Below are 25,309 nucleotides of genomic sequence, written 5' to 3'. Positions count from 1 at the left end.
TTGGTACTGCTTATAGTAAAAATCAAATTAAAATCATAAGTTTTAAATTGGAATTATTAGGCTGATCTTTTACTGTAACGGAATAAATTGTGTTACATGTTACAGATATGTAAGCTAAATATGCAAAAACATAAACATTGATATAAGGTTTTGATTCTCTAAAACATTTCTATAATAATTTCTATTATTTATTTTTTCATTTTTTTATTTCCTACATGAAAAATGCTTATGCAGTAAGAATGTACTAATATCATCCCAAGTAATTTTGGTTTGAACCTTTTTTGCAAATTCTCAGGTTATGTTCTCTGCTAGCTAGTTTCTTTTAATGATTTGGAAGGCCCTTGGTGAGAACACTGACCAATACAGTCTTTCCTTAAAGCTTATAATAGCTAGTCCAAAAGCTTTTTTTTTTTTTTTTTTTAAACCTCTTTGTCATTATTCTCAACAGGGTAGTCTCTAGATTCAAGTTACATCCTACTTTTCTATTTTGTTGCTATAACAATTGATTTTACTCAGCTGATCTATTACTTACTTCTTTTATTCTGTTCTCAATATGCTTAATATTTTCCCATCTGTTAGGACAGTACCTTTTATAGATTTATAATACACTTTTCACTTTGCATTGTTTGACTCTGATCACAATTCTTAGGTATGCCAGTGAATTTATCTTCACTTTATTGCCCTAATGCCTGGTACTATGTTTATATGTATGTTCTCCAACAATACTGGACTTTAAAAAAGTGAAAAGAAATAATGAATTGGTTTAACATCTTAAATTTTATCTTACTTCATAGTAAATGAAGAGAGCTAAGATAGATCTCTTGAGGTTAAGGCCTTGAATATTAGATTGGAGGGATTGGGCTTGCCAACAGTAGTGAGAGTAGTTTTAAAGGACAGACTGTAATTAATGTATGTAAACCATCATGATGTATTGGAGAAAACACTGTATGGGATTATTGGGCTCCAGATTCCAGGCATAGATTTACCAGTGTCTAGTTTGGTAACTTGGACAAGTCATATAGCCTTTATCTGATTATTTAAATTTTTCATAAGCACGTCATCTGTGTAAAGCCAAAATAAAATTGTCATGAAAATGTTATCAGCTGTATTTCTGAAGTGAACATTTCTCAAGGACATGTATTAAACTTCAAGGTTGCTGTCTTTGAAATGTTAAGTCATAATTAGGAAAAATCTGAAAGTCTCATTTTTAGTTTGTGAACTTAAGTGAAGATTCCAGTTTTCTTTTGGATAAATTTTATTATTTAAGTTGGCCTTTTCATGTGAAAATATTTGACATACACATAGTTTTGACATCCTTAATGTAAACATTTATTTTTCTAATTATTTCATTTGAACAAGTTATTAGGACTGGGATTGCTCAGTTGTTTTGTAGTTTCATCTGTTTAAGCCAAAGTGATTCTTTTTCAAATCAGACTTTTTGTTTTTGTTTTTGTTTTTTTGAGTAGGTATTCACAAAATACAATTCAGAACAGAGGATAATATTAAAAAAGTCTTCTTCCACTCCCTCTCAACTACCCATTTTTCCTCCCCGGTTTCTAAGTAAACGTGTTCTTTCAGATATCTTCTGTCTTCACAAATGACTAAATATATTGTCATTTTTTTTTTTTTTACAGAAGTAATATCCTTTATACGCTAACCTAGACCTTGTCATTTTCACTTGTATCTTTGTTATTATTTCTGAGCACTAAAGGAAGAGTTGTATGACCTTCCTGTTAATGATGGAAACTGTAGTTAACAGGGAACGAGCAAAAAGAGAACAGGAATCTCTGTGCAGAGATACCTTTTAGAAATGGAGATTTCTACTCCAGAGCCAATGAAAGGTTTTAAGGTTAATGTTAATTGTCATTTACAAAATATTGATTAGTTGTAAAAGAATGTTTTTTAACATGGATAAGCTCAGAATAATAATAATTATAATATATAAATTCAGCTTAAGAAATAAGAACATTTTTGTTTTTTTTATTAAAAAAATTTTTTTTTCAACGTTTATTTATTTTTGGGACAGAGAGAGACAGAGCATGAACGGGGGAGGGGCAGAGAGAGAGGGAGACACAGAATCGGAAACAGGCTCCAGGCTCTGAGCCATCAGCCCAGAGCCCGATGTGGGGCTCGAACTCACGGACCGCGAGATCGTGACCTGGCTGAAGTCGGACGCTTAACCGACTGCGCCACCCAGGCGCCCCAACATTTTTGTTTTTGAAACCCGTGTCCCTTTCCCTTCAGAGTAACACTGTCTTTAATTTTATCATATTTTTGTTTCTTTACAGTTTTATCATAATTAGCATGTAACTCCAAACTATATTGTTGAGTTTTACGTGTTTACAAGTGAAACATTTTTTAGTAATTTTCTTTTTATTCAGTATATTCTTAAAGGTATCTATGTTAATGTGTAAGCAGTAATTCATTGTTTTCGTTGCTGTATAGTATTCCATTGCAGTAAGATACCATGATTCATTGCTTTTGTAGTTTGAGTATTTTTAGCATTCCATTTTACCTCTACTTTGGCATATTAGCTATGCCTGCAGTAAGATACCATGATTCATTGCTTTTGTAGTTTGAGTATTTTTAGCATTCCATTTTACCTCTACTTTGGCATATTAGCTATGCCTCTTTGTTTTGTTTTTAGGTGTTTGTTCTTTAACTTAATACAGCCTACCTTCAAACTATACTACTTTATACCATAATATAATGTGTAATGATATGTGAGGTCATTCTTATGTTTTTCTGTATGTAATGTTTTTTTTTCCTCTATATGCTTTTTTCTTCCTACATGTTGTCAAGATAATCTTTTTTATCACTTTCTTCAGCAGTTTGATTGTATTAATTAATGTCTTGGTGTTACTTTCTTAATTTTTTTTTTTTTTAAACTTTGATATTTGCTGAATGTTTTACTAGGTTTATAGTTTATTGTTTTGGGGAAAAAAATGTCATTCATTCCTTCAAAAGATGTTTTGGTTCCCTTCTTTGGGACTTAATTTACTTGTATGTTAGACCACTTGACATTGTCCTGTAGACCTTTGAGACTCTTTAACCTTTTTTTGCCATCTCTTGAGAAAGTATGCTGTATCTTCAAGTTCACTGATCTTTCCTGCATTATCTAATGTGCTATTTAAATCTTAAAGATTTTTTTAAAATTAAGATTTCTTTTAGAGCAGTTCTAATTTGACCGAAAAATTGAAGGGAAGGAAAAGGTATCTCCCTGTATAATCCCTTCCCCCACATTTGCATAACCTTCTCCCTTATCAACATCCCCCACCAGAGTGGTATATTTGTTATAATTAATGATTCTATATTGATATAATTACCCAAAGTCCACAATATACATTATGGTTTACTCTTGGTGTTACACATTTTATGGATCTGGACAAATGTATAATGCCACATATCCATCATTATGATCTCATACGAGTGTCTTTACTACCCTGATATCCTCTGTGCTCTGACTGTTCATTCTCCATGTCCCCCAACCCCTGACAACCACAGGTGTGTGTTTGTTTTCACTGTCTGTAGTTTTACCTTTTCCAAAATGTCATACATTTGGGAGTATGCAGTATATTGCCTTTTTTAGATTGGCTTCTTTCACTTCATAATACTCATTTAAGATTCCTCCTTGTTTTTTCGTGGCTTCATAGCTCATTTCTTTTTATTGCTGAATAATATTACATTGGATGTACCAGTTTATCTGTTCACCTGCTGAAGGACATCTTTGTTGCTTCCAAATTTTGATAATTATGCATAAAACTGTGTATATAGGTTTATAAACATCTGTGTGTAGTTTTTGTGTGGACATGTTTTTAACTGCTTTGGGTGAATACCAGGGAGAGCCATTGCTGGATTATATGGTCAGAGTGTGTTTAATTTGTAAGAAATTGTCTTCCAAAGTGGTTATACCATTTTGCAATCTTATCAGCAGTGGATGAGTTTCTGTTGCTCCAGATCCTTGCCAGCATTTGGTGTCAGTGTTTTGAATTCAGGCTATTGTAATAGGTATGTAGCATCTCATTATTTAATTTTGATTTCCTTGATAACCTGTGATGTGGAGCATCTTTTCATATGTTTATTTGCCATGTCTTCTTTGGTGAGGTATCTATTATGGTCTTTGGCTCATTTGTTAATTGGGTTGTTTTCTTTTCGAGTTTTAAGTGCTCTTTGAATATTTTGGTTAACAATCCTTTATCAGATATATTTTTGCAAAGATTTTCTCCCAGTCTATGGCTTGTCTTTTCATATTTTTGGCATCTTTTGCAGAGAAAAATTTTTTAATTTTAATGAAGTCCAGCTTCTTTGTTTCTTTCCTGAATTGTGCCTTCAGTATTGTATCTATAATGTCATCACCATTTGTAGGTCGTTTAGGTTTTTCTTCTAAGTCATTACAGTTTTGCATTTTGTATTTTACATTTAGGTCTGTTATCCACTCTGAGTTAATTTTTGTGAAGAGTCTAGATTCATTTATTTGTAGATGGATTGTTAAAGCACCATTTGTTGAAAAGACTCCATTGTCAAAGATCACTTGACTACGTGGGTCTGTCTTGCTGGGCTCTCTGTTTTGTTCCATTCATCTATTTGTCTATTCTTTAACCAATATTGCAGTGTCTTGATTAGTATAGCTTTAGTGTAATTTATGAAGCTGTGTAATATCAGTCCTTTAACTTTATTCTTTTCCTTTAATATTGTGTTGGCTATTTTGGGTCTTTTTCCTGTTTAAATAAACTTCAAGATCAATTTGTTGATATCCACAAAATGACTTACTGTTTTTTTGTTTTTTATTTTTAATGTTTGTTTATTTTTGAGAGAGCGAGAGCAAGCAGTGGAGGGACAGAGAAGAGGGAGACAGAGAATCCCAAACAGGCCTCACACTGTCAGCACAGAGCCTAATGCAGGGCTCAAGTCCATGAACCGTGAGATCATGACCTGAGCCAAAATCAAGAGTCGGATGCTTAAGTGACTGAGCCACTCAGGCCCCCCTAACTTACTCATGACACTGATAGCAAGAGTAGTATGCACTGGGGCGCCTGCGTGGTTCAGTCATTTGAGTGTCTGACTCATGTGGCTCAGGTCATGATCTCACAGTTCATGGGTTTGAGCCCTGCATCGGGCTGTGTGCTGACAGTTCAGAGCCTGGAGCCTGCTTGGGATTTTGTGTCTCCCTCTCTCTGTCCCTCCCCTGCTTGTTTGTTTTCTCTCTCTCTCTCTCTCTCTCTCTCTCTCTCTCTCTCTCTCAAAAATAAATAAAATTAAAAAACAAAATAGCATGCACTACCAACTCAACCAGCCAGGTGCCCCCTCAACAGTGTTCTTTTTTAAATTAATTGATTTTTAATTTTAGAGCAGGGGAGAGGGGCAGAGAGAGAATCCTAAGCAGCTGACGCAGGGCTTGATTCCACGACCCTGGAATCATGACCTGAGCTGAAATCAAGAGTCAGACCTTCAACTGACTAAGCCACCCAGTACCTCTCAGTAATGTTCTATACACCCCAAATTGTTCATTGTATTTACTTGTAATATCTGTTTTGTTTCCTTCAATTTGGTAAAGTTCCTCAGTCTTTCTTTGTCTTTCATTGACGTCGACACTTTGAAGTACATTGGGACAGTTATTGTGTAAAATTTTCCTCCCATTTGGATTTATGTTTCCCTATGGTTAGATTCAGGCTATATGAATTTGGTAGGAATATGACACAAGTGATGCTGTGGTTTTCTGACTGCATCCTGTCAGGTGGTGCATGGTTTTGATTTGTCCCATTAGATACTCACTTTGATTACTTGATTAAGTGCTGTCTGTCTACTTTTCCACTGTTTACTTTTTCCCCTTTGTAATTAGTAATGATTTATGAGGAGATACTTTGAAACAGTGTTAATGTCCCAGTCATTTTTATTAGTCTATTTATTAGTTTGTGTTAATATGGTTTCCTATTTTATTCAGTGGGTCACTATAGAATATAGTGGTTTCTTTGTTCTTCTGACATGTACTCATTTTTTTCTGAGTACGTCTTTACTTCCTTGTACCACAGATTGTTCTAGATTCATACGTGATTTTCACTGTCCCAGCCCTGCAATCAGGTATTTTTCGAAGAGGCCAATTTTCCTTTAAGTGGAGAATGGTATCTTGAAACCAACTTCAGGACTCTGGGTGTGGTCATTGCTTTTGGACCCTGGTGCTCCCAGACTGTCGGTGGACAGAAATCAGGAATTTAACACTACAGGGTTCATTCTAGTTGTCTTCTTTTCCTCTTGTACCTGCCTTTTCTGAAGGTTAAGAACCCTGGTTTCCGTTATACTTAATTTACTTGATCAATTTCTTTGTCCATAGTTGATCTTTTGGTGCTATCCCTCTCCCATGCAGGTATCTTCTTTTTTTTGTTTTTGTTTTTTTTCCCCCATGCTGGCATCTTCACTCCATTTGAACTCCCAACTCTGTGGGGACAGTCTACTTCTATTTATTCATGAATGGCCTTCTCTGGGCCACTGCAGCTCTCCTACCCATTCCAGTGCTGTCTACCTAACTCAGCCCCACCCAGTGGCTTTAGAACTGAATTGTTCAGGAAGGGAAGGGGTGGTGGAAGGGAAGGGATTAAATGGTTATTTATTGGGAATGAGCCCTTATTTTGTTGTTGTTGTTGTTGTTGTTTTAGTTAGTGCTCGTTCATGCATCCATGAGCAGGGTGGGCAGGCCAGAGAGAGAGCTTGCTTGCAAGCAAGCAGAGGACAGTCAGCAGGGGAGAGAGAATCGAAAGCAGGATTTGCTCTGTCAGTGTGGGGCCTGACGTGGGGCTCGAACTCAGGAACCATGAGCTTATGACTTGAGCCGAAACCAAGAGTCAGATGCTCGAGCCACCCAGGCACCCTGAATGGGCCTTCTCAATTGCAATTTACCTTTTATTAATGAAAATATTCACTGCTTGTTTTTGAGTAGGAAGACGGTATTAGAAATACGTTGTTTACATTGTTACTTATAAGCATAGAAGAGAAGAAAAATTGCCATGTGTAAACTCTGGGTGGTATTAATTTACAAGAGGTTTTCCAGGGAAATAATGCATAGAGCTGTTGATTTTTTTCAGAGTTGACTGACCATTCCCTTAAATTTAGCTGGACTGTCCTCTTTCTAGATTGATATTCTTCTTTTCCACCAGTCTTTTCTTTGTCTTTCCAATGTGATTCTTTTCACATATTTCACTTTTGGCACTCCCCTCAGCTTCTGGAATGGTGTAATGAAGTCTCTGAAGGACTTGATGTTGGCTTCCCTCCTCGTGTTTCCTTGAGAACTTAGAAAATTAAAAATACTAAGGATTTGACTCTCACTTCCCTTATATTTTTCTTCTTTTCCTGTGGACTGTTCTCTTCCTTTTACTTTTGGGGAATAGGAGGCAGTGTTCTATTAATTTGAACAGGGTATTAGTATTTTCTGGATCATAAGTGTTTTTCTATTGTATGTTTTCTCACCAAATGGAAAAAAGGCTTTTCAGTCCTTTGTTCACATCATTCAGATTTTTCTGTTGTAGCACTTATTAATAGAAATAGTCTTTACTTTGGTAGATTGAAGCTACTCTTTTAGGGCTGTGAGAAGAGTTTCTCAGTCTTTCATTCCTGTACCTGGTACCTAATAGGACTAGTTCAGTGCTTAGTAAATGTTTAAATAATGAGTTGTTTGGAAAATTAGCCCATATATGAGATGTGATTGAGTGACCTTTGATACTTGCATCTTCAAAGTCATTATTTTCAAGAAACTAAAATTAGAACTATGTTATGATCCAGTAATTGCACTATTAGGTATTTATCTAAAGGATACAGAAATACAAATTTGAAGGGTTACATGCACCCCAATGTTTATAGCAGCATTATCAATAGCCAAACTATGGAGAGAGCCCAAAAATGTCCATTGACTGGTGAACAGATAAAGAAGATAGGGAAGAGGTGGTATAGATAAACAATGGAATATTACTCAGCCATTAAAAAGAATGGAATCTTTCCATTTGCAACGATGTGGATGGAGCTAGAATGTATTATGCTGAGTGAAATAATCAGAGAAAGACCAATACCATATGATTTCACTCATGTGTGGAATTTAAGAAACAAAACAGATGAACATATGGGAAGGGGGAAGAAAGAGAAGAAAACAAACTGCAGGAGATTCTTTAATGATAGAGAACAAACTGTGGGTTGTCAGAGGGAGCGTTAGATGTTGTATGTAAGTGATGAATCACTGAATTCTATTCCTGAAACCAGTGTTGCTCTTGTAAACTAAAATTTAAATTAGGAAAAAAAAAGTCATTTTTTTTAAGTGTCCTGTTGTATATAGGGTGAGTAGGTTAAAAAAAAGTCTATAGAACTGATTTCATCCTGATTTGGTTACTGGTTTTCTCCTTTTCTGACAGACAGTTTGTCACAGTTTATTGGTTATCCCTGCCCGAAGCCAGAGTTTTGACATCCTGCAGAGTGCCATCAGTAAGCATTTGGTAAATATACTTAAAAATTTTTTTTTGTTGCTACTTAAAAAAGCGTAGAGAATCCTTGGTTAAAAGTGGGTTTGCCATAGGCAAGGAGAGAGTGTCTAGACTGAGAAGTCTTGATGTTTTTCTTGGCTGTTACTAATTAATTCTGACCTTGGGAAAATCCCCCTTTTCCAGGACCCTACTTTCTACATCTGCAATGAAGGGCCTTTAAAAAAAAAAAAAAGTTTATTTGGGAGAGAGCACGCACAAGGGAGGGGCAGAGAGAGAATCCCAAGCAAGCCCCGTGCTGTCAGTTCAGAGCCCGACAAGGGGCTTGATCTTACAAACCACAGGATCATGACCTGAGCCAAAATTGAGTCAGATGTTTAACCAATTGAGCCACCCAGGCACCCCTGCAATGAAGGGCTTTAAAATTATACCTCAGGTTCTTCTGACACATAGTGCTTTAATGAACACAAACCTGGTGTTTGTGTATTGGGAATCCAGCATCCAGACTGGGGTCTGATTTCCACCTTGAATATTTGGGTTCTAAACGAGGTATATAGCCTAACAGGTTCAAGGCCTGGCCACTAGAAGCAGCAAGCTAAGCCTTGCGACTGTTTGGTCTTCTGGCTAGTCGGTGTCTCTTGTTCCCAAAAACCTGGGATTTTGCTTTTTAGCTTCCTCCAATGTTTATGTTTAGATTTTTGGCTTATTATAATTATCCTTAGTGCAGAGGAAACTCCCACAGTTTTATCTTTCAGGCACTGTCACTTTTTTGGGTAATTTTATAGGTACATTCCAACCCCCTTTTCTCCTTTAAAATGTTACTTCCCTTGAGTTGGAAGAGTACTGCTTTGAATTTCCAGTGCTCTTTTCTCTCTGTGGTCAAACTTCTAATCTTTATCCTGTGTGTCTCTAAAGATCTCTACCACTTTTCTTTTCACCTCCACTCCAGATATTTATGCCCTCCTTTGACTACATTCATTATTCTAGTAAAAGATTAACATGCCAGTCTTGGGCACTATTTTCAAACAGCCTGATCAGAGCCTGCAGACTTTTTCATGATGACTTAACAGTAGTTTCCAGGAGATTTAAACCATGCATACATAACAGTTGTAAGTTAGAGTCCACCTTAATGACAGATAGTAGAGTCCAGATGAATACACAAACCATGATGTCCCTTATCGGGGTTTTGAGGCAGTGAAGCAGTCAAGTGTTAAGTATAGTAATGTCTTACTCCAGGGTGTTTTACTTAGCCATGTCTGAATGACTAGCTAAATTAAAGGGCAGGGGTAGGCTAATTGTAAAATGAACTTCGGTTTGTACATTTAATTACCTGGGATGGAGGTGGTGCCAGAAATGAGAGTTTTCTAGTCTGAAGAATCTAAAAATCATGGAAATGTGGTTGGTTGTATCAGGATTTGGGGCGGGGGGAGGGTGCATAAAGTAATCCTTTCAAATGATATTTCTGACCATCAGAAATTGTAATATCTTAAATTTTAGTAGACTCATGGAGGGAAGGCAGTAGATTAGGTTAATAGTATTTCTTGAGTTGGCATGTTTTCAAAGTTATTTAACGTAGTAATTAAATTCTTTTCTTTTTTAAGTTTATTTTGAGAAAGAGAGTGCGTGTGCGCATGCAGGAGAGGGGCAGAGAAGTGGAGGAGAGAAATGCAAGCAGGCTCCATGCTATAAGTGACACAGAGCTCAATCTTACGGTTTGTGAGATCATGACCTGAGCCGAAATCAAGAGTTGGATGCCTACTTGACTGAGCCACCCAGGCACCCCTAGTAATTAAATTCTTAAGGGAAAACAGGACCTTAAGTTGTGGCAGGTTGTGTGTATAATGTATGCACTGTTTTTCAGTAGAAGTGATGTTAGGTTAACTCTCCAGTTAATGGGATTTGTTTTTTTCATGGAGAGAAGGACGGTTGTGAAGAGGTCATTAATCTAATTTTTCTCTTCCTAGGTTGGGCTGACTGTAATTCCTGACAGTACAGCTGGCTGTGTTTTGGGTGTTATCTGTAAGCTCCTGGATCATACGTGTGTACTTAGTGAGACTCTACTACCGTTTCTGGCTTCTTGTTGCTACAGTCTTCTTTATTTTCTGCTCACTTTAGAGAAGGGAGAAGCAGAACATCTAAGAAAAAGGTAATAGTTTTTGTATTCTTCAACTTTAATTTTTTTCTACCTATTCCAGTTTTCCCCACCAAATAAGTAAATAAGAATAAATAAAATCAAAAAATTTTTTAAAGAGGAAAGAGTGAAAGAAAATTAGATTTAATAAATACCCTGAATTGTCTTTCAGAATTTGTATAAACCTTAACTGGATTTCTCTTTATTGTTTCATAAATTCCCTTTGTATTGTAAGAGGATTTTTAGTTTTTGTTTTTCTTTTAAACTACAAATTTGAAAAGTTAGATGGCATTTTAAAATTTCTTGGGAGCTTTCATTATTAATGTTGCTGTAGGTCTAGCAAGGAAAAAAAAAATCTACCTTTACAAGAATGCAATCACTAATAAATACAAGCCTTTATTAAAACTAGCCAGAGTAAAAATCTTTAAATTCTTGGATTTAAGGAAATTTCTAAGATATTGGTGTTTATATTAGTACTTTAGCTCTTACATACTATTCATACTAAAGTTTCTAGCATAGTTTGGAACATTTCACTTTAGTTTAAAAAAGTATTCTCATGCTTATGTTCTTATTGGTAATGCCTGTTAAAATTTTGGGGCGCCTGGATGGCTCAGTCAGTTAAGTGTCTGCCTTGGGCTCAGGTCATGATCTCGTGATTTGTGAGTTCAAGCCCCACCTCATGCTCTGTGCTGACAGCTCGGAGCCTGGAGCCTGCTTCGGATTCTGTGACTCCCTCTCTCTCTGTGTCCCCTCCCCTGCTCATGCTCTGTGTCTGTGTCTCAAAAAATAAATAAACGTTAAAATTTTTTGTAGGAGGTTTTTAAAAAAAATCTAACAGATGAACAAAGATCAGAAAATAAAAATTATTCTATTGCCTGTTAACATTTTAATATTTGTCTTTCTAGTTTTTTTAACTTTTATATATCATAAGAATAAACACGTATATAAAGAGTAAGTTTAAACTGAATATCCATTTAACCAACTTCCACGTTCAGAAATAGAACATCATCAACACACACTCTGTGTAATCTCTAGTTAGATTTCTCTTCTGTACCCCCCAGAGATCACTTTTGCATGTTAAATAACAAAAATTCAGCCTGGTACATTTTAAACATCTAATTGGGTTTATTAATTGATTAATTAATTGGGCAGCATCCCATTTAGCAAGTAGAGGGGAGCTCTAAAGGACTACAGAATAGGAAAGTTGTTTTTTTTTAAATTTTTTTTTAACGTTTATTTATTTTTGAGACAGAGAAAGAGCATGAATGGGGGAGGGTCAGAGAGAGAGAAGGAAACACAGAATCCGAAACGGGCTCCAGGCTCTGAGCTGTCAGCACAGAGCCCGATGCGGGGCTCGAACCCATGAACTGCGAGATCGTGACCTGAGCCGAAGTCGGACGCTTAACCGACTGAGCCACCCAGGCGCCCCTAGGATAGTTTTTTAAAGGTAGACAGGGAGTTGAAAGAAGGAAATTATTAGTAAAGAATCCATTGTTGAGGCAGGGAGACTCTCCGGAATCGTAAGGATCTGTCAGTACGTTTTTCCTAGTGCTGATCAAGAAGTTCCCATGTTGACTGGTTAAAGTTTTTTGGGGGTTTGAAACTGCAGTTAGGTTAGGTATTAAATCTTGGTTTACTGACTTAGGGCCTTCACCTGAGTGATGCCATTTTGAGTCTATAGGTTTTTTGTTTTTGTTTTTTTTCTTAATGTTTGTTTATTTTTGAGAGAGAGAGGAGAGAGAGAGAGAGACAGAGACAGAGACAGAGTGTGAGTGGGGGAAAGGCAGAGAGAGAGGGAGACAATCTGAAGTAGGCTCCAGGTTCTGAACTGTCAACCCAGAGCTCGATGTGGGTGGAACGTAACCAACTGTGATACCATGACCTGAGCTGAAGTCAGATGCTTAACTGACTAAGCCACCCAGGTGCCCCTGTAGTTTTCTTGTTAAGTTGCCTTCTAACTAAAAATTTTGTGTGTATCTGTAAACAATATAATTTTTGTTTGGCATATTTTAAGAATATCCTACTGTATGTTTTTGTGATTTGATTGTAACCATTGTTGTCATTCATGTTGATTGAAAAACTGATTTCATTTTTGTTTCTCCATACCAGGGCTAAGCAAACTTTTCTGTAAAGAGTCAGATAATAAAATATTTTAGGTTTTTCGTGCCAGTAAGTCTCTTGTCAGAGCTGTTCAACACTGCCCTGGTAACACAAAAGCAGCAACAGATTACATGTAAATGAATGCATGTGACTGTGTTTCAATAAAACTATTTACAAATATGGGCTCTGAGCACAACTGGCTCCAGTACAGGTGCTCTACAGTATTTTGTCATGTGAATGTATCCCAACTTACCAGTTTTGCTGTCAAAGATCTTTTATATACACACACACACACATATACACACACATATATACACATATAAATAGGTATATATATACACATATATAAATATGTATTTATATATATACACACATATGCACATATAAATATAAATATTCATATGTAATATATAATTATAATATATTAATATAATTGATGATTAACAATTATGTAATTATAACCAATATTAATATTTATATAATATATATAATTATATATATAAATATATACACACATACACATATATATACACTCTTAGGAAAACCTAGGAATGGCTGTTCGTACGGTATTTCTTCTGTTGCTTGTGGTACCCAGGTCTCTTGTATTTCTCTTTGGCTTGACAGTTTTCTTAATTGTGTTGTGTGAAGGTGGAATACTAAACTTTATTGATCCATTCACTGTACTTATATTTGGTATTATGTAGAATCCATGAGCCTTTTTAGCACAGTTTTGATCAGCAGTCCACTCAAGTTAAAGTAGACAATGGATATATTGGGTCATTACAGGAGTAACTCATAAAATAAAACCCAAGGGCTAGGAATTTTGGAGGCAGGAATTGAAACCCATCAGGAACCAAAGTGGTTTTCTCTACTTTTTCTTCTGGATTGTGTAGTCTTTATCTCTGTGCCTTTGCCTCATTATTAGCTATGTCTGCAGACTGGCTTTTTTCTCCTTGTACGTGGCTATCCTAGCCTGGCTGTGCATGAGTCAATACTCCAAATAAAGTCTCCAAAAAGAGGATCTGGTTGGCTTAGAATGGAGTCAGTATCCACCTTTGATGGAGATGCTGCATGATGGAGTTGGGGAGGTTGATCAGATTGTGAAAGGGTTGCTGCTTCCACATCTAGAGGTAGTCAGATTCTCTTTGAACGATCTGGGGACCACTCCTAATACGAAAACTATAACAGACTAAGGTCAGAGCCTTTAGCAGTCAGAGGATTCTTTGTCCAAAGGGTATTGCTCCATTTAATGTGGTTGGCTACAAGTCCATTTACCTTCATCATAAAACGTTTTTGTTCTGCCCTATAGTGAAACCAAGGGAATGGTGCTTACTAAAATTAGGATTTACCGTTTCTGGCCTTTCATAATCTAGTAACATGGTAGTCCACTGACTGGCTTCTTTTCTGAAATCCATTTTGGTTCCTTGTGAATACATCTTTCTCTGCATATCTGCCCTGTTTAAAACATTGAAGAGGCTCAGAATCCAGGGCACAGCATTAAAATTTCATGAAGTTTGTTTTTGTTTTTAAATAAACTACTTTCAAAGTGGGGCTTGAATTCATGACCCCAAGATCAAGAGTCGCATGCCCTACTGACTGAGCCAGGCATCCCAAGTTTTTTTTCTTTCTACCAGTGGGATATTCTGATTTTACCAGTGGGATTTTTGATGGTATGATAGTTGAATAATGTTCAGTGGTAGAAAACAGTATGCATATGTAGATTATTGTGTTCTTTGGCTAATTCTGTGTTATATATGATCACCAGAGCTTTAAGAATGTCCTGGTAAGCCCAGGAAAGTGTTGATTGCTAGGCTTCCTGGAACTTACCGAGTAGGGGAGAACAGCTGATTCTTCATTGGATTTGCTTATTCAGCTGTGACGAAACCCAGTTGTTAGTTTTGATTTGTGGGGTTTTATCAGAAAACACCACATTTCTTAAAAGGACATTTTCAGTTTTGGAAAATACAGAAAGGGTACTTCTGTGTGTGTTGGCTCACTGGCTCATTTTTGTCTGTTACTGTAGGGACAAGCTGTGGGGGGTCTGTGTCTCCATCCTGGCTCTCCTGCCTCGAGTCCTCAGGTTGATGCTGCAGAGCCTGCGGGTGAACAGAGCTGGACCTGAGGAGCTGCCTGTTGTGGGCCAGCTGCTTCGCCTGCTGCTTCAGCATGCACCCCTCAGGACTCATATGTTAACCAATGCCATCTTGGTGCAGCAGATCATCAAGAATATCACCGTAAGCATGGAACAGGGCTTTGTATTATTACTAGAAAAGGGATTCATGAGGAGGGCATGGGTGGGGTTCTCTGGGGAGGCTAGGCCTCCAGTGCATTGACTGACTCCTGGAATGAAGCCCACTGTGGTGATTTCCCAGGTTTTCCCCTGCTGACTAGCACCTGTCACTTAGCCAGAGGGAGGTCTTTGATCCAGAGTCAGTAATAAAAGGCTTAAAATATTCAAATTGAATTGGTCACAGGCAGCTTAGAAAAGGTACAGAGCATCAGAATCACTCCTACCAGGATTCTGGTACAGACTCTTGATTAACTGTGCTTATTCAGCATGTTTTTAAACCTGAGTTGTTTAAAAAAAAATTTTTTTTTGATGTTTATTCATTTTTGAAAGACAGAAACAGAGCACAAGCAGGGGTGGGGCAGAGAGAGGGGGACACAGAATCTGAAGCAGGCTCCAGGCTCAGAGCTGTCAGCACAGAGCCCGACGCGGGGCTTGAACTCAAGAACTGTGAGATCGTGACCAGAGCCAAAGCCCGATGTGCAACCGACTGAGCCACCCAGGGGCCCCTAAGCTAAGTTGTTTTACTTAGCTGTAGGAATAGCAACTTCATTGAGTTTTGGTAACCATAAAGTGAGATCATTCAGGTAAAGTTTTTAGTGAAACTGACATTAAGTGCTCAACAAATGTTAGTTGTCACTGAAAACATTTAGCAGGAATAGGCTTATGGCCAGTTCCTAGTCACTTAGTTCACTGGAGAATAAGAGGAAGTTAAGAAGTTGCAGGCTTCTGCTTTGTGTAATGGCTGGTTCTGCATTCATCTGTATCTGTTTTGCAGGGGCAGCTCTGTCTAGGATTCCTTTGGTGTTTTTGGTTTGGAAGAGTTAGAGGTTTTTTCTGTAGGTATTTGGGGGTTTATTAGTTGATACCTGTAGTAGTACTTCAGAGTAATAGAGCTTATACGTGTATATAACACAAGTTCACGTTCTGAATATTCTCAGTAGGCTTGTAGAAATAATGAAAGAAGCAGCAGAATAATTCAGAAATAGAAGGGAAGAAAAGGCAAGAATTTGGATTGTTCAGAGGTTAGAGAATCAGCTCACCTCTATAAGGAAGAGAATGACAGATTGTCAGTCGGCCTTGCAGAATTATTCTCAGTTGATGTTAATGCAAAGATTGTGAGACTCGAGCATACCAAGGGAAGTCCAGAGTGTGGAGATGGTTGATGGTGAAATGTCATTAGTTCCTGGCAATACTTGAGAAGGAACAGATGAAACGAGAAACTGGTAGCACTTGTACTTGAGGTTGTACCCGGGAATTTTCACTACCTGTGGTAATGCCCAATTAACAAATATCCTGTGGTGATTGATAAATGGAGGAGATAGGATTGAGGTGGTTCTGAGATCTCGTTTGGGTGTGAAAAATACTGTCAGGTAGCATAACAACTTTGATATAATTCTCAAATTACTTTTGTTTTTCTCTGCAGACATTGAAGACTGGAGGTATTCAAGAACAGTGGCTCACAGACTTACATTATTGCTTCAATGTGTATATCACTGGGCATCCCCAGGGGCCTACTGCATTGAGTACAGTGTATTGAGTACAGTAAGAGGCACCATGGTACCTCCTGTTTGAAATTGTTTATTCACGTCTATCTAATTTTGAAGAGAAACTGATGTAATGTTTGTCATTAAAGCTGAACTTTTAAAGAAGTTGTTTATGAACCTTCCTTTGCACTAAAGTAGAAAAATAACACAGGCTGGCTTCTTGGACCAGGACATTATACTTGGTCACAGGTGGGTAGAGTATTTTGCATTTCATAGAAACTAAATATTTACAAAATATGGAATGATACAGTACCTTCTGTTATTTACCAAGAACGAATCTTTGTGGTCTCAGTTCTAGTTCATTCAGACAGCAACAGAAACCAATTTTTTATTTGGGAATGGTTGCCTTTATCCATCATGACATTCAGCTCCTCACTGTGGAGTTCTGTTATTTACAGAGGTTTTCTAGCTCCTTCTGCAGGAGCAAGATTTCAAGATAGTACTACAGTTGTTTGAGGTTTTCCTCAAATGGTACTTGGTTTGATTTAGATAATTCTTCTTTCAAAATTACTTTCTACTAATGACCATTATTTCTTTTAAAATTATAAGCCATATATAGTGATTTATGCTGACACCCACACCCCCAGTCAAAAAATCCATGTATAACATTTGACTACCCCAAAATTTTACTACTAATAGCCTACTGTTGACCAGAGGCCTTACTGATAATCAATTTACACATATTTTTTTCTGAGTGAGAGCGGGGAAAGGGAAGAGGGAGAGAGAGAATCTTCTAAGCATGCTCCACGCTCAGCGTGGAGCCCAACACGAGGCTCAATCTCATGACTGGGAGATCATGACCTGAGCTGAAGTCAAGACTCAGACGCTTAACCAACTGAGCCACCCAGTCACCTCTACACCTATTTTGTATACGTATTATATACGTAATTCTTAAAGCAAGCTAGAGAAAAGAACACATTTGCAGTACCATGGCTATATTTATTGATACTATATACATTTATTGGAAAAAAATCCATGTTAAGAGGACCCACACAAACCTGGTTGTTCAAGGATTAACTATTTTCATAATTATGAAATAATTAGCAAATTGTAACAAAAATCAAGGTAACTAACACTTTATTGCTACTTATCTCTACCTGTCAGGACGGGTGGCAATAATCTTAAGAAAATGGAAATGCTCCTACTACAAATATTTGGGCCTAACATGCCACTGTTTATGCCTTCTGTCTACATTCCTATGGTAGCTTTGCTCTTAAAAATATGAAAAAACTGGGGCACTTGGGTGGCTCAGTTGGTTGAGTATCCGACTTCGGCTAAGGTCATGATCTTGGAGCTTGTGAGGTTAAGCCCCGAATCAAGCTTGCTGTCTGCGCAGAGCCTGCTTCCAATCCTCTGTCCCTTCCTCCCACTCCACTCCCACCCCTTTCCCTGCTTACGCTCTCTCTCAAAAACAATTTTTTATTTTTGAGAAGAGAGAGAGAGAATCCAAAGGGGAGGAACAGAGAGGGGGACACACAGAATCCAAAGCAGGCTCCAGGCTCTGAGCTGTCAGAACAGGGGGCTCAAACCCATGAACCATGAGTTCATGACCTGAGCTGAAGTTGGATGCTTAATCGACTGAGCCACCCAGGCACCCCAAATATAAATAAAACTTTTTAAAAAATGTGAAAAAGCCTATAACACTGAAATTTATGCCAGGTGTTCTTATAGTTTGAATGTATGTAGGTTTAGCAGTTTTCCCTGCCAATAGGAATGGCATTTTGACAAGCTTGCTCACCTATAGGTCAGGCAGAAAATACAAGTGAATTGGTAGGTTATGCATGAATGGTCTGGTCCAACTGATAAAAATGGCTGCTATAGGACAGGCTCTTCCTCCTCTCATGTAGGTTCTTCCCTGGAGCCAAAAAACCAGGCTTGCATCAGCTGGCTGGCAGAAATCTCATGTTAGTGCTCATGTTCTTAGTTTGGCTTAGACGTTACTGTTAATTATGTGTTCTACTTTATAGCTGTACTGACTGAAGTGAGGGCAGACAGCTAGGAAGTTTTGCACGGGTATAGTCTACTGTGGTGGTTGTAGCACAGGCTAACAGTGCTGTATAAGAGCAGAAAGAAAACATCCTGACATTGTCATTCAGTTGTTACCATGTTTTCAGGCTAATAAGGCTTGAGGCATGAATATTAAAGTTTCCTCAAGATGGAAAAGTTAATCAGCAGAGAATTAGAACTCTGCACTAGCTATTCCAGTTCCCCCGGACGCGGTCTTCCTCCACAGGTGGTCGAAGCTTTGTTTTGGTTTTTGATTGAGTAGCTGATTGCAGGTTGTAAGAAAAATTCTTTGATCTTCCACTATTCTCAAGGAGGTGTATACACTGCAAGTTGCTCACTGTTAAAAGCAAATACCAGAGAGATATTTGTTATTTTTAATACTGAAAAGTTCATTGCTAGTGAGGTAAAGAGCTTAGATATGGACTATCCAGGGAGCTAGGAAGGTGACAGCCAGTTTGTTGTAGAGACAGGTGACTTACCAGCCTTGCATTTTACGTCATCCTCCAAGATATAGGACATTTTTAAAATTTTTTTTTTCAACGTTTATTTATCTTCGGGACAGAGAGAGACAGAGCATGAACCGGGGAGGGGCAGAGAGAGAGGGAGACACAGAATCGGAAACAGGCTCCAGGCTCTGAGCCATCAGCCCAGAGCCCGACGCGGGGCTCGAACTCACGGACCGCGAGATCGTGACCTGGCTGAAGTTGGACGCTTAACCGACTGCGCCACCCAGGCGCCCCATATATAGGACATTTTTAAAGATTGAGAGCGAAAGCACAAGTGGGGAAGGTGCAGACAGAGGAAGAGAGAGAATCCCAAGCAGGCTCTGCACTATCAGTGCAGAGACTGACTCAGAGCTTGGACTCATGAACCATGAGGCAGTGACCTGAGCCGAAGTTGGACACTTCCACCCAGGTGCCCTGATACCTGACAGCTCTTGAAGAACCTTGACTGGGAGAGGCCAGGTACTTGAGCTGGGACTGGGACCTAGGTCTTCAGTCTGTCTAGAATAACTGGTATAGCTTTCTTTATGTAGGTCATACATAACACAAACACATATACACATGTATTTCTCAACTTGCCATGTACCACACACTAGGCTATATAGTACATTCTAGAAAACCATTTCATTTGAAAATTTACTATCTTCAAGGATGACAGACTGATAGGCATATCAACCTTGAAATGGGTATTTTTAGGCCTTTTTATGACTTTGAAGTTACTTATAGGATGAAAACTTTTAAGATGTCACAGTTGGAAAACAGTGATGTATTCAACCCTCTTGCTGAGGCCAAATTGTTCTGTTTTTCCTCTCTCTGTGGAGCAAAGGAGCAAACATGAAAGGTGAGTAGTTTCAGAAAGTTACAAACATGTCTTACTTTTTCTCTCCTGGTTTTATTATGGTTATTTAAAGTGAACTATTGATACTGAATTCTGTTTCTGGCTGCCTTTACTGTATCAAGTCTTGAGTTATCTGTATACCCATCTGTAGATGGGCAGGAATATTCTGCATTCATACAAAGGGGTTATCATTAGTAGTAATCACTTGAGCCATGGTTATTCCATTCATTGGAATGGGCTTTTTAAAGGTAGTTCTTTTATATTTAAAAAGAAGGGCTCCCAAATTTAGGAGTGTGAGCCCAAGCAAGGGAGAGAGGCAGAAGGGAGTGGTTGGGGGTGGGGTGGGGGTAGAGAATGAATAAATCTCAAGCAGGCTTCCATGCTCATCACAGAGCTTAACACAGGGCTTGATCTCACTACCATGAGATCATGACCTGAGCCGAAATCCAGAGTCAGATGCTTAACTGACTGAACCACCCAGGTGCACCCTGGAGGTTATATATTTATATATGTATATAAGTTCTATGTATATGCTCTCTGACCAATACTATGCTGCTATTTTGTGGGTGGTATACGGGGGTTGCTGTTGAAGGACTAGAGAAAACAGGGATTGTGGAGTCTCTCAAATGCATGTAGAGAAACACAGGCCAAGGAGGTTATATACTTTGCTATATCCAGCTCACTTTCTGCTTCCTCTTTAAAGAGGTAAAGGCACTACTAAAGCCTCTCCTATGCTGGAATTTGGGAGCAACAATCCTTGCTTAAGTATTTGAGCACCTACTGTGTGCCAGATAATTTCCTAAAAGTGAATAGGACAGTGAGCAAATCAGAAGATCCTTAACCCCATGGAATTCTCAAAGCAAAAAAATGAACTAACATTTTTATTCATGGAGAAGACCAAAATTAATGTTCTCTTTTTGGTTCAGTTGGGCACAACTGACACAGAAATTTCTGCAATGTGGAATCACAGATGCCCATTTCCATGGAAACTATTTATAGGTGCTTTCTGTATGAAACATATATGGGCTCCAGCTACACTAATTAGCAGCTCTGATAATCAGCTCACTGGATAGTGCCTTAATGTACATGTGTAGACTTAACAAAACCTTGTGTTCCCCCATTTAGGGTTAGGAAAAGATTCTCTTAAGACCTTGTCTGTTCTCAAGCCACTTAGAATTACATGTGTAGGACAAACAAGCTACTTGTTCATGTGAAATCCCAAAAAACCACTAAGTATATTTGAGTTTGTTTATTCGTCCCTTAACTGTGAACCCTTTGACTAAAAACCTTTTGTATTTCTAAACACCTCATTTTTATGATTTCTGATGGTCTCAAGAGAAAAATCCAGGACTAAGTAAAAAAAAAAATGTTTTATTTAAATGCTACTTTTCTGGTAGTTCTGTCTGACCATTGTTTTTGAAACTAATTTTCAATTCATTCAAGTAGAACAAAAGCTTTTTTTTTTTTTTTTTAAACATGGAAAGTTTCAAAGGAATTAAGGCCCACAGTTGTAACTACCCTATCCGCTACTCCCTGATCAGCCTGCCTATATTACATGAGTTGCCCAACCCATATTAAAGATTGGGCAGTAATTACACTGTCCCCTACCTCCAGGTTCTCCCCCCCCCCCCCCCAACCAATCAAAAACTAAATGAATGTTAAAGTTCACGCTGACAGTCATTGTTCACCTTCCAGCTGCACTCTATTCCTGCAGGATGACTGGATCAGCAAGGGTGGGGTGGGGGGAGCGTGTTGCCATAGCCACCCATGAACAACACTGGATCTGGCATTAACTGCTGACAGCACTGAACTTATCACCCAGATTTAATGCTGGTGTGAATGAAGGGGGCCCAGAGTAAAATACTCTTGTCTTGCGGCTGAAAAGAAAGTTCCCTGAGCATGAGTGAAATTGTGCACGGTGAAGCCTGAGCAGGACGTGTTATTAAATATTACATGTCCCCTTCATGGGCCGTGAAAGGCAAAGGCCAGAATTTCTGGTTAAGGAACCTCTCAAGTTTGGGAAGGAGATGAAGAATCTTAATGTGAAATCAATACAGAACAAGAATTCCCAAGGTATTACTTTGAAGAATGACAGTATTTTCATTTTCCCCCCTTCATGTGAACAAGTATGTAAAAGTACCATTTATTGTCTCTACTGGAGGTAATGTTAACAATAACTTGTGGTTGTGAAAATAACTTGCCTTTTAGGGAGGCATGTTGATTGCAGTAATAATTCCACGAAAGGGGAATGAAAAACATGTACACCTCAAAGGAAATGACCATTGGAAATCCCTAGCAATCTCTGTCCTCATGTCTTCCATCTTTGAGGATGAAACAAAAAAGGCAAATGCTTCCCCACATTGTCTTCCCAATCTGCTTTGCCAGTGCAGTGGCTGCCTTACCTGAATTGAGACGCAGCACAGGATGGGCTTTGGAAGATCTTGTGGGATGAGGAACTTTCCCTTCTTGAGAACAACCTGAAATCAACCAACAGTGATTATTCCTCTCTGACCAAGGTTAGCTGTGGCCTCACCAAGTTCTAAGTTCCTTTTTGAGGTAAAAGCTTGAGCTTGTTGATATCTGCCAAGAGAAATTAGGTATGGTGTGGAAATACCATGTAGGCCCAGAGTAAAGTCCTGAGATTTTGCTGCCTGGGCTGCAGATCTATTTCTCAAGTGCCTTGGCTCAACTTTTTTCTTTTGGGGAGCTATCTAGGCCTCTTCTCTGCTGAGTTTATTTGAATGGGTTCTTTCCAGAGCTGAAAATGTTCCAATTTAAAGCAATTCATCTGCTGAGCAAGTATTTACTATTGTGCGTGGGTCTGGGGCATTCCCACAGATGGGCAGCCCTGTACTATTTTAGCATAAGGAAGGTCAAAGTGAGGCAGGCAAGGTGTTCCTGCTTCTGGAGCCCTCCAAATGGGTAATATAAGGGGAGGACCCAAGCAGTGGTCTGGAGGGGTTTAAAGGGTAATGAAGGCCAGCAGAAGACCTCTTGATTGAGATGCCAGAATGCATCATCAAACCAGTTCTGAGCTAGAATTGCTGGAGGGGAGGCATTAAATGTGTGTTGAAAATTCTCTTGGTTCTTGGAAGTAAAGTTCCTATCTGAATGGAGGTTTGCCCAGTGTAATTAAATCCCATTTCAGATTCTGATGCAACACTCTGGGGGTGCTTGTTGTCAACTACAACGTGCCCAGAAGGACATTTACCGTAGATTTGCTTGAGTACTAAGTGTCTGGTGGACTTTGTGCCTGAGCTGCCCTTGGATGGACTCTTCGTGGTCCTGCTTACTGCAGTGGTCTTTGGGGGGGTTAGTTCCAGTTCTTTCCTCCAAACTTGGAGCAGCAATGCCAGGCACTCTCGGTTCCATCTGTCCACATCTCTGGTTCCAAGCTGCTTCATGTGCAGAAGGTGGGACAGGTGCTTCCTAAGCTGGTAGCTGGTGAGGTCAGAAGAGAGGAGAGACTTTAAGATCACAGTACTGAGAAAAGAAAGTTTCCTTAGGGTTCCTAGAAGCTATAGGTATAGTTTGCTGAACTGGGAGATTAATTTAAGCTCCCATTCCTAATTTACAGTGGCAGCAGGTTTAATGTCGAAAAAAAAAATCATTATTTTTTTAAATCAAACAGTTCCTGAACTAGGAATCAGATGAATCTGCCCTCGGGGTGGGTTGGGCTAATGTGTAAGTAAATGAGAAGTACTATGTAAAACCGAGGAGCTAGACTGCATGAGATCATGTGAGACTGATAATTCCTGGTGGTCTGATAAGGCTTTATAAGGCTGATACTTGTGCTGGGCTTTAAAGGATGCATAGGAGCTTACTGGGCAGAGAAGGGTACTCTAGGCAGAACTGGCATAAGTGGAGATATGGACATTTGTGCCAGGAAAGTAATGAGAGGTGTACGAAGCATTGTGTATTTTGTGAAGAAGGATGGAAGGCTAGGCTACACTGGAAGGAGCCAACATTTGTTCAGAGCCTGTTACATGTCAGGCACATTCCTCACGATTAAGGTGAAAATCCATCAAGTAGACAGGGCTGAGTAGATGGCACATCACACCAGGATGACAACATAGGTTGTTCCTTATTCCCTTTACCAAAACAACAACTAACAACTATTCACGGATAAGACACCACTGAGAAAGTCCTAGAACATGGGAGAGAGGCTGCAGCCCCATGCACCACAGGGGCCAAGACAGACTACAATGGGATATGAGGAACAGCTACATGCAGACTGCACTGCCCCTCCATCAGGCTGGTGTAACACCACACCAAAATGACTTTAGCCTATGGTTCCTCAAATGGGAAAAAGGAACCCAGGGTGGAATCCGGCACCCCCAGCATTGTAGGTCACTTCTTGGGAGCCCCCACTCTGGTCTCATCCCATGGGGATTGCCAGGGAATCTGTGGGACTTGGCCACTGGGAGTCTGTGATGGGGAAGGTAGGGGCTTGCAACAACCAGTATGTGGGTCTTTGCAGACCAAGTTCCTACCTGCAGTGTCCAAGTAGTAGTCCCAATCTTTAATTTTGCTCATCTGCAGAGCCAAAACAGAGGTGCGGTCTGACCAGGGAACTCAGCAGGGTGCCTGAGTGGTTCTTAAAGAGCCTTGTCAACCCTGGAAGTCTGGTCTGCTTCAACTCAGGCAGGGGAGCTGAGGCATAACCTGGCCCACACATGAGTGTTGCTCCTGGCCCTGCCTGACCAAAGCCTGGACAGACCACCTGGAGAGGTATAGCAGGTAGAGCTGGTTATCTGCAAAGCAAAAACCGTGGCCCTGTATAGCCAGGGACCTTGGGGTGCAGGTCAGCTTGAGTCAGCCACAAAACTTTAGGCCTTGGAGCTGGTTCTCATGCTCTCCATGAACAGGGAAAGTGATTCATAGCCCTAGCCATTGCTGAATAGAGCCTTCAGCCCATCTGACCAGGAAACCTAGCCAGATCACACAGGAAGCTGTGTAGCCCATCCAAAGACCTTCTTATAGTGGCACTTGAAGAGAAAGCACAACCTGGTACTATCCCTGTCTGCACTGCAAAACTGCTGGCCCCACCTGGTCAGGAAACTCCATGCACAATCTTGTCCGACTTGAGTCCCCAAACAACCTGTGCAGGCCCTACGGCCTGTCCTGTTGCTGTCAGTTCAGGGAAGTGACTTCATAGCCCCACCTACTAGTAAGCCTGACTAGAAAACCCAGGCACCTGCAGAGCCCATCCTAAAGCCTTGCTTGGGCAGAGAACCAACTCAGCAGTCCTATTCAACTATTCCCAGCTAGCAGCACACCCCACCCCTTGCCCCACCCCAACCTCAGAGCTTGCCCTGCCCAAAAACAGACTGCCTTAAAAGCAACCTTCATCTGCCCAAGAATGTTACTAGTAGACATGTCCAGAAACCCAAACTGAGCTGACTGGTGAAGAACTCTTGGTTAAAGCAAACCTATGAAG

General features: G+C 39.4%; 2 protein-coding genes across 3 annotated transcripts in view; one reads left to right on the top strand and one right to left on the bottom strand.

The window, feature by feature from the left end:
- Positions 1-16,623, top strand: part of TEX10 (testis expressed 10) — a 62,362-nt gene extending 45,739 nt beyond the window's left edge. The window contains exons 12-15 of the mRNA XM_047067024.1: positions 8,391-8,471; positions 10,421-10,602; positions 14,711-14,921; positions 16,401-16,623. Coding sequence (XP_046922980.1) covers positions 8,391-8,471; positions 10,421-10,602; positions 14,711-14,921; positions 16,401-16,514 — 588 coding nt within the window. The 3' untranslated portion in view covers positions 16,515-16,623. The remainder of the gene's footprint in view (positions 1-8,390; positions 8,472-10,420; positions 10,603-14,710; positions 14,922-16,400) is intronic.
- Positions 16,624-18,652: 2,029 nt separating this feature from the next.
- The window catches only part of INVS (inversin), a 157,123-nt gene continuing 150,466 nt past the window's right edge, over positions 18,653-25,309 (bottom strand). For both annotated transcript variants that reach the window (XM_047067004.1, XM_047067012.1), the window contains 3 exons: positions 23,081-23,310; positions 22,272-22,346; positions 18,653-18,865 (listed from right to left, as the gene is read on the bottom strand). In XM_047067004.1, coding sequence (XP_046922960.1) covers positions 18,714-18,865; positions 22,272-22,346; positions 23,081-23,310 — 457 coding nt within the window. In that variant the 3' untranslated portion in view covers positions 18,653-18,713. The remainder of the gene's footprint in view (positions 18,866-22,271; positions 22,347-23,080; positions 23,311-25,309) is intronic.

This window comes from Lynx rufus, unplaced genomic scaffold, assembly GCF_022079265.1.
Source record: "Lynx rufus isolate CCGP_SWC_20201006 ecotype Redwood Valley unplaced genomic scaffold, mLynRuf1.p SCAF_10, whole genome shotgun sequence".
NCBI classification, from domain to species: Eukaryota; Metazoa; Chordata; class Mammalia; order Carnivora; family Felidae; genus Lynx; species Lynx rufus.
Note: the sequence above shows the minus strand (reverse complement) of the source record. Positions and strands in the feature narration are given on the sequence as shown.